This window comes from Sarcophilus harrisii, chromosome 1 (genome assembly GCF_902635505.1).
Source record: "Sarcophilus harrisii chromosome 1, mSarHar1.11, whole genome shotgun sequence".
Taxonomy (NCBI): Eukaryota; Metazoa; Chordata; class Mammalia; order Dasyuromorphia; family Dasyuridae; genus Sarcophilus; species Sarcophilus harrisii.
This window is the reverse complement of record NC_045426.1, coordinates 602405623-602419821: the sequence shown is the minus strand read 5'-3', so window position 1 is coordinate 602419821 and position 14199 is coordinate 602405623. Positions and strand designations below refer to the sequence as shown.

Here is a 14199-nt window from a genome sequence, read left to right as displayed (position 1 = left end):
TTTCCCCTCCTTACCTCCACCCCCCTCTCCTAGATAGCAGGTAGTCCCAAACATTTTAAATATGTTAAGGTATATGTTAAATTATATATATATATACGGTTATCTTGTTGCACAAGAAAAAATCAGATTTAAAAAGAAGGTAAAAATAACTTGGGTGGGGGGGAACAAAAAACAAACAAACAATAACAAAAAGAATGTAAATGCTGTGTTGTGGTCCACACTCATTTCCCAGTATTCTTTTGCTGGGTATAGCTGGTTCTGTTCATTACTGATTAATTGGAACTGAATTGGATCCTCTCATTGTTGGAGATAGCTACTTCCATCGGAATTGGTCCTCATATGGTATTGTTGTTGAAGTGTATAATGATCTCCTGGTTCTGCTCATTTCACTTAGCAACAGTTCATGTAAGTCTCTCCAAACGTCTGTGTTCATCTTGCTGCTGGTCATTTCTTACAGAACAATAATATTCCATAACATTTATATACCACAATTTACTCAGCCATTCTCCAATTGATGGGCATCCATTCAATTTCCAGTTTCTAGCCACTACAAAAAGGGCTGCCACAAACATTTTTTCTGTCAGTCTTTCCTAGTTCCTCCCCCCCCGCCCCCCCAGGAAATATGGATTGACTTAAAAAATGAATTATTGTTGAAGTCCTTTTAGTTATAAACAGTCATAAATAATACTTCAGCATATTCAGCCAACCTAGATTCTAGTAAACATAACTGTTCCTAAAAGCATATGGGTATTTAGCTAGTTTAAAAAAATAACTCTAACAGCATTTCCATTCCTTAGGGTACAAACTTGGTAGAAGAAACTGGCAGAAATGCCAAACCTAACATGGAATAATAAGTTTTTTGGTTTTGTTTTTAAAGTTTTTTCTATAATCTTTGAGGGAACTTTTTAAAGTATTATTTAAAGAAATATTCAAAGCAAAGTTCATTTAAAAATATAACTAATTTAGGCCTCTTATGGAATTGACAATTAATGGTATGAGTTTGACAGATCAGTTTTAGAAGTTATGCCAATAGAAACAATTCTTCACTGTTTCATTTTCATTATTCAGAGCAGGTTTAGCCAAACTGCTTTGTTTTTTTAAGGGCTTCAGTTCACAGACATCTATCTTAGCTAGTTACAATTTTTATATATATACAATTACAGTTAATTTGTTCCTCTATTGAATTAAGAATTATATACTCGTATCCTTTTTTGCTTCTTATTTTTATCTTTTGGGAAAAAGAAGATTCAAAGTAAGGGTCAAATGATTTTTTAAAGCAATTATTTTTTCCCCGATGCTGTAGTAATTAGTGCAACTAATGTAGTAGGACTACATAGTAGTCTGGAGCTGCATCTACACTGAATAATAAAGAATAGGAGTAAAAATAATAAAAAAAAAAAATCATTTTAGAAGATAACATCTAGTTGGCTTCTTGCAGTTTGGGATTCCTTGCTGAGTATTTTCCAAGTGAGAACAGAAACTTCAGAAGAATGTGGTGACTATATTTTAGGAAACATTATTATATAAGATGTGTGCCAGTGGGAATAGGAATAAGGCAAAGTATAGGAAGTTCAGAACAGTTTACCTTATTGGTCTTTTGTGGCATCTTCACATGGTTTATGGAATTATATTAGTTTATATAAGCAAGCTTCTGGAGAAAGGAAAATATTCAGCAAGTTTTCCCATCTGATCTTTAGCATGGGGTAGTACCTGAAGTGTTAGCCATTTTGTTTTAGAAAATCTCCAAGAAAGAACACCCCTTTCCATTTAATTACTGAGGATTAACATTTTCAAGAAAAATTTGAGCCCCTTTAGCACAACTGCAGGAACTTTTTGGGATTACTGAACTTCAAAAGAAAAATTGATCCAGAGAGACGGATATGTAAAAAAAATGTACATTAAATTAAGTTTTTGTTTTTTGAGAGAAATATAACATGTTCCATTTGCCTTCTTTTTCCGTGTTGAAACATGAAGCAACTTGAGTAAATAAAATTCTTAATTTTTATATTATTTACAGTTAAAAAGACAGAAGAAGAAAGAAATGTAGAGATACAGCAGAGTATATGCTTAAGGGAAAAGCAGATTTTGGATTGAAAAGATAGGTTTCTTTACTGGTTTTGCTACTTACTACAATGTGATTTTGGGCAGATAACTTCTCTCTGAATCCCTTTCTTTATATATAAGATGAAGGTGTTGTATTAGATGGTTCCTTCTATGATACTGGTACTGACAGAAGACTTGCATAGAGAGACAGCCTTTCATTGGGGTAATATCCCCATCTTGTGGTTTCTATGGACATTGCCATTAAAGGCCTAATGCTATATTGCATTTTTGTAACTAAAAGTCTCCCAAGTAAAATACCATGCAGATAAATGATACCTTCCCATCCTCTAGAATGTTCTATCTTTATCCTGTTTCATAGACAATAGCCATATTCTCTTACTGCTTCTTGTAGGAGATAGATTCTCTATTTCTTCTAGTAGCATTGGAATGGGAGAGAAGAAAGAAGTGTTTTACCTCTCTATCACCTTCCTATCTTCCCCATTGATGAGAGAGAACTTCTACTTCCATGGCCTGGTTGGTCCCTATTCTGAAACTCTCAAAGGGTTTCTTTGTTTTATTTCTGAATACTTTTCCATAGATCTCACCAGTTTTTAGGACAAAGGACTGTCTTAATAAGCATTTCTAATAAGTACTCTATTCTAAATTTGTAAATTGAGTTTCTAGTTAATGAGTTTTAATGAGCACTATCACTTCAATGTAAGGAGGACCTACAAAATATTTCCTTCATCAACCAGGTAAGTCAAGCTCAAGTTTAGGATTTAGTCAAAGCTACTGAGGAGTTAGTTGCCTGATGTCACACAATTAAGAAATTATAGAGGAGATTTCAACTCAAGTCCCCCAACTCAGATCTTTATCTGGCATTGTACCTTTACTGTATAATGTAAACAGATACTATTAAGAAGAGGGTGCCAGCTTTTGGCAGTGTTATGGAGCTATTTATCACCACAATGGCAAAAATACAATTTGTTGTAACAACTTTTTTTTTTTTTTTTTTTTTTTTTTTGGCCAACCTGCCTTTTGCATGTCCTCCTCCCCCCATTTCAATTTGAGATAAAGGTTAATAACCAAATTGCTAGTATGTAACTGAATAGTTAATTGTGGTCTGAAGGCAGGAATGGCAAGTGAAAACATAGTCTCAAACTAATGGACAGAAACTTTGAACTAGATAATATTTCAAAGTTACTGTGGTTAAAATAAAAATAACTATTTTATCAGCCTTTTGATAAGTTAATGAATTTACAGGATATAAAGTCTCCTACTCTGGTTCTTTCTGTTGATGTCTCTCTTCCTTCAGTTTCAGTATGCTCCTGTATGGTACATTTTCTAATTTTTTTTAATCAATTGAATTTGGCTTCATTGCAATCTGCTTCATATATTTTTTTTCAGATAAAAGATTTTGGAACTCTGCAAATACCTGTAAAATTATTTATATGGTTTTCTTTTAGGTTGTTTTGAAAATAATTAAACATTACCAAGAAGAAGGACAAGGAAATGAAGTTGTCCAAGGAGTACTTTTGGGTCTGGTAGTGGAAGACAGACTTGAAATCACCAATTGTTTTCCTTTTCCCCAACACACAGAGGATGATGCTGATTTTGATGAAGGTAATAGTATTTCTCTTGTGTCTTTTAAGTATTTTTAAATTAGCTGACATTTTAAGAACATTCTCTACAGTAAACTTTAATTTTCTATTATAAGAATTGATTTGGGGTCACTATTGTGTCAACCTTTTTTGTTTGTTTTTGTAAAGCATGTGAGTGCTTTGGGTATATGTTTTAAAATATATAGTAAAATTTGATTCAGCTTTATCTTCCTTGTCATTTGTGATAATTTGGGAAGGAACTGGATGAAGCTTTTCCATCATTAAAATGATTCTCTAAATATATCATTTACAAGATTTCCTTAGGATATTGTCACCTATTTAAGAGAACAAGCTATTTTCTACCATTTTAGAAAGGCAGTTTCAGTATAATTGAATGACAGCATAATTATTTTGTTTGTGTGGAGGTAAGTAGTTGGGACATTAATGTATTAATTACAAATTTTCCTTTTTATGATATGCTTTTATGTGGCATTGCATAGTATCTGTATTTTAGGTATTTTTATTTCATAAATATGTTTAGCAATTCATACTTCAATAAAACTATGTCCAGAGGTACCAAACCATGAAGGTGGGGGTTAGTGTTGCCCACAACTTTCTTGAGACCAGACCATATTAAAATGTAACTGGGGGAATATTATTGTTTAAATTTCACACTTTTGATCTAGTCTGTTCCTCTAACATTTTTGATTTTGTTTGCTATAGTTCCCCACTTTGAGATTTTCATCATCTAGATTCCCTCCCCTCCGCTCAGCAATACCTAATTATTTTGTTTCTATTGTAACCTTTAAATAATCACTCAGTAAAAACATTTATTAAGTACCTACTGTTTGCCATGCACTGTGCTAAGAGCAAAGTATTCAAAAATGGGCAAAATAGTTCCCACTCTCAAGTTGCTCATAATCTAATGAGGGAGATAGCAAATAAAGTATATACAAAACAGAGTACTGGGAAAGACTTCCTAGAGTTAGGTCTTAAAAGATGCCAAGGAAGCCAAAAGACAGAGATAAGAAGGGAGAACATTGTAGACCTGGGGAGGGACTTGAGGCAGGTAGCCCTATCAGCAAGCCTTTTCCTGGCTCAGTGGTCAATTTTATGTGAAAAAGTCTTCTTCCCTCCAACCCTTCCACACAAAATGGAGGTCAATTGCTGAAAACCATTTAGAAAGCTCTTGCTGAGCTACAATTTAGTCCAAACTCCAAATCTAGCCTGCCTTTTTTTTTTTTTTTAAACACTATCAAATGGTTTGAGTATCTTTTTTTAGGGGGAGGGAAACATTATCTTTATGAACTGTGATTATTAGCAATTTGGGATTATTAGCAATTGGGAAGAATTATTATAGAATTTAGGCAGCCAAAAAAGTTGATGTGATCTTGAGCTATGTTATTGGGTCTAAGATATTGGAAGTCATAGAGTTTTCTGTAGTTTGCTGGTTAGATGATTTCTTAAGTATTATTTTTCATGATAGGTGCCACATTTTGGGAGAAACATCATTGAAAAAGCTGAATTTTGTTTAGAGGAGAGTGACTGTTGAGGGATTGGTTGAAGAAACTGGGAATATCTTGCCTGGAGATTGAGACAGCCTGATGTTTTATAGTGCACTGGTCTTAGAGGCAAGGTGGATCTAGATTAGAGTCTTGCCTCCCATACTTTGTGTTATAATCCTGGGTCAGGGTTCTCATTTAGCCTCAATTTATTTGTAAAATGAGATAGTTGGATACAGTGATCTTTAATAATCTTTTTAAGTTCTTTTAGCATCACATCCACGATCCTATAATTTTGTAAGAGACTGAAGTGTTTGTTGTGGGTATGGGAGGACATGATTCCTCCCTTAAACATTTGAAAATTATATTGTGTGAGTGTAAATAGTTTTGCTTTCTGTGATTCCAAAGAGGATGAGCAGCACTAATATGTGGAAGTATTTACAGAGAAGTAGGCTTTCCTTTAGTATAAGCAAAATAGGATAAAGATTGGGAAGTGGCAGGGAAGTACTTCTTAATATTTTGAAATAAAATAGACTCAGAAACAATTCCTCATCATTGGGGCTAGAATTGAGGTCCATTCTAACTCTGATTCTGAGTGCAAAAGCCCCTCCCCATTAGCCTGAATTAGTGTGTTTTAGTACCTAAACTTGTTTTTCATTCAGGACTTTAATGGAGCTGACAATTGCAGTTTAAAAAATTTATTTTTTGCCAGTCTTAAAACAAACCTGATGTTTTTTAAGCATACTTGAGATTAGGATTCATAGAACTATAGAATTTCAGACTTTATACATTGGTAATTTGAATGATACTATTTAGTGAATGAATTCATTTCAGTGCTCAGTGTTAATCTGAGTTAAGGAATGAGGAATATATTCAAATAAAACTGAATTATATATAAAGAACATTGGGAATACTAGTTAGAAAGGAAAAAATGGATCAAAGACCCAGGCAAGGTAAGTTAGACACAGAAGCAATTGAATCTAGTAGTCTAGTGTTTCATAAATTCAAGAATACTAATTGTTGACATGTGTAAAGAAAAGTCTTACAGATAAAATAATATTTTTAGAAGTAGGGTTTTTTGTTTGTTTGTTTGTTTGTTTGTTTGTTTTTCCTGAGGCAATTGGGATTAAGTGACTTGCTCAGGGCCACACAGCTAGAAAGTGGTAAGTGTCTGAGATCAAGATTTGAACTCGAGTCATCCTGACTTCAGGAGCCCCAAAGAAGCAGTTTTTGTAGTAGCAAAGTATTGACACCAAAGGATGACTTTTGATGAAATAGCTGAACAAATCATGGTATCTCAATGGAGCCACAAGAAATGAAGAATGATGGAGAGCCAAATAGAATCAGGAACCAATTTAAAGTATGAACACAAAGAAAAAAACATTGAGTTTTCCTTCTAAATGGCTCCCTGAAATAAGGTATATCAAATAGCTCCTATATTGTATTTTTTTTTTTTTCAAAAACCAAAAGATGGCACTAACTGGAATAATTATCAATAAATTCATTGAACAACTGCAGTAAATGACTTCTTCCACCTTAAGAATTGTAGTTAGCAAGAAACTTACAGACAATAGAAAAGTCAGAACAAGTATCTTTGGTAGCTTCAAAATGTGTCAGAGACTGACCAAAGATACCAACAGCAAAAGACTGCGGGAAGTGTATAAATACCTATGAGAAATAAAGCAAGATATAGTTTAGTGAAATAAAAGCACTGGTAGAAAAGAATTGGAATGAGAGTAAATGGATTCAAAGAGAAAATGATAAACTTATCCAAGGAGTTTTTTACTCCTTACAAATTCAAGTAAGCCAGAAAAATCAAGAAGCAGTAAGAAATATTTGAAGAAAACCAAAAAGTTGAAAAAAAATCAAAAGAATATTTAAATTAGCTTTTTTCAAAAAGAACTGATCTTGGAAACAGGTAAAAGAAAGATAATTTAAAAATCATCATACTCCCTGAAAACTATGATTAAAAGAAAAACAAATCATCTGAACACTTAGGTTTCCAAAAATAAATGAAAACTCCAATTAGAATCATAGGGTAAAGTAAAGATAGAATCAGCTGATCATGTCCTGAGAGGATCCAGGACAAATCTCAAGAATATTATAGCCAAAATCCAGAGCTTTCTTATTTAAAAAAAAAAAAAAATCAGAAAGCATCAGTTCAGATACTAAGAGATCACAGTCAAGATCATCACATAGGATCTGGGGGATTTTGTGATAAATGAGAGAGGGTCCTTTAATGCATTATTTCTAAAATGCAAAAAAAAACAAGCTTACAACCAAGAATTATTATAACTCCACAAAGCTTAGTATAATCCTGAAGGGGGGAAGTGGGCTTATAATTGAATATAAAACTTTCAAATGTTTTTGATTTTAAAAAATCCCATAATTGAGTAGGAACTTTGAAGTGCAAATGAAGTGAAGAGAAACCTGGAAAGGCAAGGAACAGATTCTCCTTTAAAATCTTGATGTCTTCAAATGATACCGAGAAGGAATTAAATACAAAAAAAAACAGGATTTAAGGATATATTATTTTTAGTCTGGGAGCATCAAGAGAGAAAAAAATATAAAGGAGGAACTCACTATTACAAGAAAACATCAAGAAGGCGGTAAGACTAAAAAAGACTGAGAAGAGGGAGGGAAGCAGCCATTTTCTGAAGTTTACTCTTATTTGAATCAGACAAAGGAGGGTTTGAATGTACACATACACACACACATAGACATAGACACATACAAAGAGATGAAAATACACTAAACTCATCAGGAAAAGGGGGAGAATTTTTAGAAGGGCAGTGCAGTGAATGGAATGCGAAACTTGAAGTTAGGAAGACTTAGGTTAAATGTGACTTCACATACTAGCTGGGTGACCTGGGCAAGCCACTTAATTTCATTTGCCTCCGTTTCCTTATCTGTAAAATGAGCTGGAAAAGGAAATAGCAAATCAGTTCATTATCTCTACCAAAAAAATCCCAAATGAGATCTGGAAATGTTGGACTAGATTGTCATAGGGGTTAAGAGGAGATTAAAAGAAAAGAAGGTAAGTACTTACCTGCCACTTGAAGAATGACTGAATAAATTGAAGTATATGAATATGATGAATTATTTTTATATCATAAAAACCAAACAGGAAAGCAATAAGCATTTAAATGCCTAATGACTGCCAGGCATTAGAAAAGCAAAAGATGGATTCTGCCTTCAAGTAAGTCATAGTGAAATCTGGAAGACAACATTCAAAGTATCTATGTACAAATAAGATTAAAGACTGAAACATTAAGAAACTAGGATGTTGACATGAGGAGAGATGCATTCCAGACTGGACAGCCAATGAAAGTGCACAGAATTAAGGAGGTGGAGGGTGAGGTGAGGGTGGAGGGAAATGGTGGAGAGGTCGTTACTATGAGCACATAAAATGTACGATTGTAAAGGTAGTAGAGGACCCAGTTATAATATAAGAGTATGAAAGTCAAGAGTATTAGTATTAGTATCTAGAGGTGATAAAGAATCACAGGTATGTTAATTGATAGGAGAGGCAGAGGAGTGGAGAAAGGACCTTGGGAGATTGACTTGGCTAGATCTGCAAGATCACCTTGACAGCTGAATGGAGAAATCAGTAAAGTGGATTGAGTAGTGGATAGAGACTTAAGGCAAAAAGACTGACCAGAAGTCTAAGGGTCGTAGCTTAGGAGAGAAAGGAGTGCAAACAAATGTAATGAAGGCGAAATTGGTACGATTTAGTGCCACATTGCATATGGGAGGAGGAATGAAGAGTGAAGAGTTGAGACCTAGGTCTTTTAAACTTGGGTGGCTCTGAGTGTGGTGGTACCCATTACATTAATAGGAAAGTTTGGAGGTTGGAATAGTTGGTATGGAAAGTGAATTGGGAATTTTTTTTTTTAATGTTAACTTCAAAACTAAAAATGTAAATAAAGTTCCATTGAAAGGATTGTGATAGAAATTTTGATGACTTTAAATATTTTTTCAAAATACATGCAAAGATAGTTGTCAACATTCACCCTTGCAAAACCTTGTGTTCCACATTTTTTCCCCTCCCTCTCTTGTCCCCCCTCTCCTAGAGGTCAAATAATCCAATATGGGTTAAATATGTGCAATTCTCCTAAACATATTTCCACATTTAGATGATTTTAAATCTTTACAAAAGAGTACTAATGGTGAAGCCTGCTTCCTTTCATCTGAGAGATAGTTCGGTATGGGTATGGAATGAAGTTTATTTTCATGAGTAATGTGTTATTTGTTTTGTTTGACTATTTGATCTCCCTAAGGTGGGTTTTAAGCTTATTAAAAATAATTTATTTTTAAAAGAACACTGAACTCTGAAGAGTCAGTGTAATAAAGCCTTCACTTACTTCACTGACTCTTCAGTTCAGGCTTTGTTACCTACCCTTTTGATTTTAGCCAAGCTACTGAATCTCTATCAGTAATATAGGATAGTAATACCTCACTCACCTACTGTATTAGGATTGTTGGAAACATGGATTGAAATAATGTATATGAAAACACTTTGAATAGTACAGAACCTTTTATGACTGGAAATTGTTATTTTGGGGGTATGATTTCTAAGTTTAGATTTTGTCTTTTAGCTACTGGTACAACAAACGTTCATACCCAGTGACTCTATATTAACTATCATTGTTTTGGTGCTTAGAATTACAAATAAAGATAACTGTATTCTCTCTTATTGTTTAATGGTTTTACCTTTTTGCCCTATTTTCTCAAGTAGATGAAAAGTTACTGAAGAATAGAGGGACTAGATAGTATTTCTTTCTCTTTTCTAAAAATCTCTTTTTAAAGGATTATCTAATAGGTCAGTGGATATTCATTGAATGTTCTTGGTACACATGAATAAATTGGAAAATATATTCATTTAAATGTCATCAGAATTTGTTGTAGGAGTAGAGAATGCTGAACAATATTTCCATAATATTTATTATGTATCCTCGTGTGGAGATCACTGATAAGCACTGGGGAAAATATACATTTTAGTAAAATATTATGTTTGTCGTTATGGAGCTTATAGTATATTAGGAAGATATGACATAAAAGGAAATTATTTATTATAACCAATATCGTCCTTGGTTTATGCCTAATGACCACAATGTACTAAGTTCCATTATGTGAAAATGCAGTTGTACTGGGCATGTGGTAATGAAGGTCCATATTATGGTGGTAGCAGGAACATTCTTTCTTTCAATTACTAAGCAAAGTTAGTTGGCACTAAGAAAAAGACAACTATATAGCCATAAATTTAGAGGCAATTTTATTTGGCTTTTACTAGTTTTATTTCCTTAAAAATGAAGCTCTATTTCCTATTCCACATCCACAGTATGACTCTGGTTCCTTGTGTGGTTCAAGTCATCCAGTAGTTGACATGACATAGTACAAAACATTTGAATTTTTGAATCTCTCTCAGATAGGTAAGGTCATATTCAGACACATAGTAATCATGGAAGAGTCATAATTTGAACCCAAATTCTTTAAATCTAAATTCTGCACTTTTCTTAAGTGCAGAAATTATTATTTTTCCATTGTTCATTGTTTTGCTGTTCTTTGTATTTTGTTACACATATGCCATTAAGTGTTTATGTATTCATTTTATATAGTATAGCAAAAGTTCATTGAATTTGTGTATAATAATTTGCTTAGCTTTCTCTAATGTTCAATAACTATTTTGCTGTATATGGAATCTTTTTATTATTATTGTTGTTATTATTATTATTATTAACCTCCATTTCAGAATGTGCCTAACTTTGGGATCTCAGTTAAAGATAAGAACATTTTTGTTATTTCCTTAATTTCTTAGTATAATTACAAAATCTTATTGCACAACTATCTTCCCAGTCCCTCAAGTTCATATCTAGGAGTCATCCTGAATTCTTCACCATCTTTTACTCCCCATATCCATCTGTTGCCAAGGCCCGTCAATGTTACCGTTGCAACATACATCTCTTGAATATGCTCCTCTTCTTCTTTCAGATACTGCCATTACTGTATTGCAGACCCTCATCAACTCACACCTGCTTGCTGGTGGGTTAATTTTCCTAAAACTCAGGTCTGACTATATCTTTCCTATCTGGGATTGAATTAAAAAAATCTTGTTTGGCATTCAGAGCCCTTCATAATCTCTAGTCTTCTTATACCTTGCAACCACGTACTCTTCAGATTAATTAACACTACTCTGGCTATTCTAGGAACAAGACCCTCCATGTGTGTAGGCCAAGACTGGCTGCAAGATCTGGAATGATCTCCTTCCTCATTTCTGACTGCTATTCTCTTTGGCTTCTGTTATATCCTAACCAAAATCTCTTCTTTCCCCAAGAAATCTTTCCCAGGCCCTCTCAATTCTTGGACTTTATCCTTGTTAATTATTTTCTACTTATGTTGTACCTAACTTATTTGTATTTGTTTTTGCATTGTCTCTCCTTTTTGATTGTGAGCTTCTTGAGGTCATGAACTGGTTTTTATATATAACCCGGTTCTTTTAACATATTGCCTTGCACACAAGTAGATGCTTAATAAATAAATGTTTGGCTGATTCTGGGAACTTTTAGCAATGAAAAAATATTCTATGGTAAAATCTATCACTTTGCTGCCAAGAGAAAGCAAATGTTTTGATAAAAGGTCCTTTTGAACCAATAGCAGTCATTGTATTTAATCTGAATTCTCATAGCTTTTAGTGTTGTTTATTTTATTGTCTTTATTGTATATAATGTGCTTCTTTTCGTATATCAATTTATATAAATGGGAGTATTTTTAATGCTCTTTCTTCCTAGTTTCATTTGGATTAAAAATTAGATTAATATTTCATTGCCATTTAGTCTTGCATTTCTCAGCATTTGCCTTAACAGTGATTTTATGTTGTGTCTGTGCAGAGATTAGCCCAAGTGAAATTTTTGGCTTAACAGACTATGGACTTTGGGTATTGTTGTTTTTATAATTGAACTAAGTTGAACTAAGAAAAGTCAGAAGTAGATTTTTTTACTTCTTGACATATATAAATGAGACTTAAAATTTTTGTTTTATCAACTATTATGGTATCTGAGGAAAGATGCCATAGAATTCAAAGTGAGTCAGGTAAGAATGTTAAAGGAATTCGTTGGATTGTAGAAATCAACTACAATAATCTCATTTTACAAATCAGTATCCTGAAGTCCATTAAGATGATTTTTCCCAAAGGCAAAACAACTAGTAAGTAACTGGTATTTGGACCTTGGTCTTCTGACCTCAATTACAAAACCTTTTTTTTTTTTTTTTCCCTACTGCTGTCCTAAAAGAAGAAACTGGTTAAAATTTTGGCATATGATCACAGACTTGTATGCTTTTTTCAAATCTAGTGCTTCATGAAAAGCAAACTGAATCCATAATATGTTCCACACAGGAATTGTTAGCTGTTTTTAACTGTTAACTTGTTCTGAGCTATTAGTGTTTATGATGTGTGCACAAGGTTAAAAAATCAGTGTTGCATGTAGTTTTTCTCTCTCTCCTCCCACTCCATGTTTGCTTTCCTTAAATTTTATTATTATTTTTTTTAAATCCTGGGTACTTGCATGTGTCATTTATCTGTGAAATAATGCTGGCTATATTAAAACGTATTTGGTTGAAGACCTCACTAAATTTCCCATTAGGGGGCACTATTATCAAGCTTAGAAAATCAGGGACTAATTTGTTTTCTGAGACACAACCTGAGGTTTACGAAAAGGGAAAAATGTTCATCTGATAAGACTCAGATATTGTTTTATACATTTGAATTCCTAAAATGTTATAAAGTGCACTGATTAAATATAGAACTAATAATTCACTGTCTTGTTTTTCAGCAGGCTAACTTTAATATTACAGGTGCTAAAAAGCCATAACTTATATGATCAGTTTCAGACCAAAATAGTTTTCATACATTGGTTGCTTTTTTGGGGGGTGGGGAGGGAATGAGTGAGAGTGGAGGGGAGAAGGATGAAGAGAAGCATTAAGATTTTGCCTTGGCCAGTTCCTGATTTGAGAAAATGAATGACCCTTGGTTTACCTAAGTAGGTTGTTTCCCAAAAAGAAGCATGGAGATATGTGTAAGCTTTCCAGCTGCCTATTAATAGGTTTTGGTGTTAAAGTTTTTAGCTTATTTCTTCAATGTATCAATAATGACTAATCAAAAGATATTTGAAAATACATGCAATTTAGTTATACAAAGTCTTTTTCCTTTTAAAAGATGTATACATATTTATTCTTTAATAGATCAAATATTATAATACTGGCATCCTTTTGTTTCCATTATTTAGAGTTTTTTTTTTTTAAGTCAAATTATGGTAAAGAAAAAGCTGTTGAGAGTTAGAAATAGTATTCTTCTGTATATAATATCCCCAAATGTTAAAATTTTATTTTGGGGGGGTGGCGAGTATGGAAAGGGATAGTGGTGTATTATAATAAAATCTATATGAAGAAATAATACTTAACATCTTATTCTTTTTCTCTGCTTAATCATTTATTTTCTTTGGTGCTTTACTTTCCTTCCTATTACATTTAGTTTGCTTAAAGGTTACAATAGGAATAAAGCTTTCGGGAAATTGAAAAGATTTGTGAGAATTTTTTATTGTATTTGAGTAAAAATTGTTGCTTTGTATGTATCACTTGGATTATACTGAGATGAGCTATTTAGTCCTAGAAGGATTTGGGCTATAACTATAGAAAACCTGGAAAACTTTACTATTACCTTTTTCTCTTTATTTAGTGTGACTTAATTATTTTATAAATATAAATTATTTTGGAGCATTAAAAGTAATTTTTTTATGCTTTTTAACTGTTTCTTACCATTATTTAATATGTCAGCTATTTCATTATCTTGGTTTTTTTTTTCCCCTAAAAATACTTCCTTTTCCAAGTTATCTCTTTTAAGAGATAAGGAATACTAGGAAATATTCAAAATACATAGGAATTTTGAAAACTCAAATTATCTTCAATTAAAAAAACAGTGAAAAAAGACAACTTACACCTGTAGTTAAAACACCAAAGACACAAAAATTGAATGCTCTTTGCTTTATGTAATTATTGGT

The 14199-nt window shown here is 32.9% G+C and overlaps 1 protein-coding gene across 1 annotated transcript in view; it reads left to right on the top strand.

The window, feature by feature from the left end:
• EIF3H (eukaryotic translation initiation factor 3 subunit H) overlaps positions 1-14199 on the top strand; it is a 105202-nt gene that overhangs the window by 22050 nt on the left and 68953 nt on the right. Inside the window, exon 2 of the mRNA XM_003760335.3 lies at positions 3510-3666. Coding sequence (XP_003760383.1) covers positions 3510-3666 — 157 coding nt within the window. The remainder of the gene's footprint in view (positions 1-3509; positions 3667-14199) is intronic.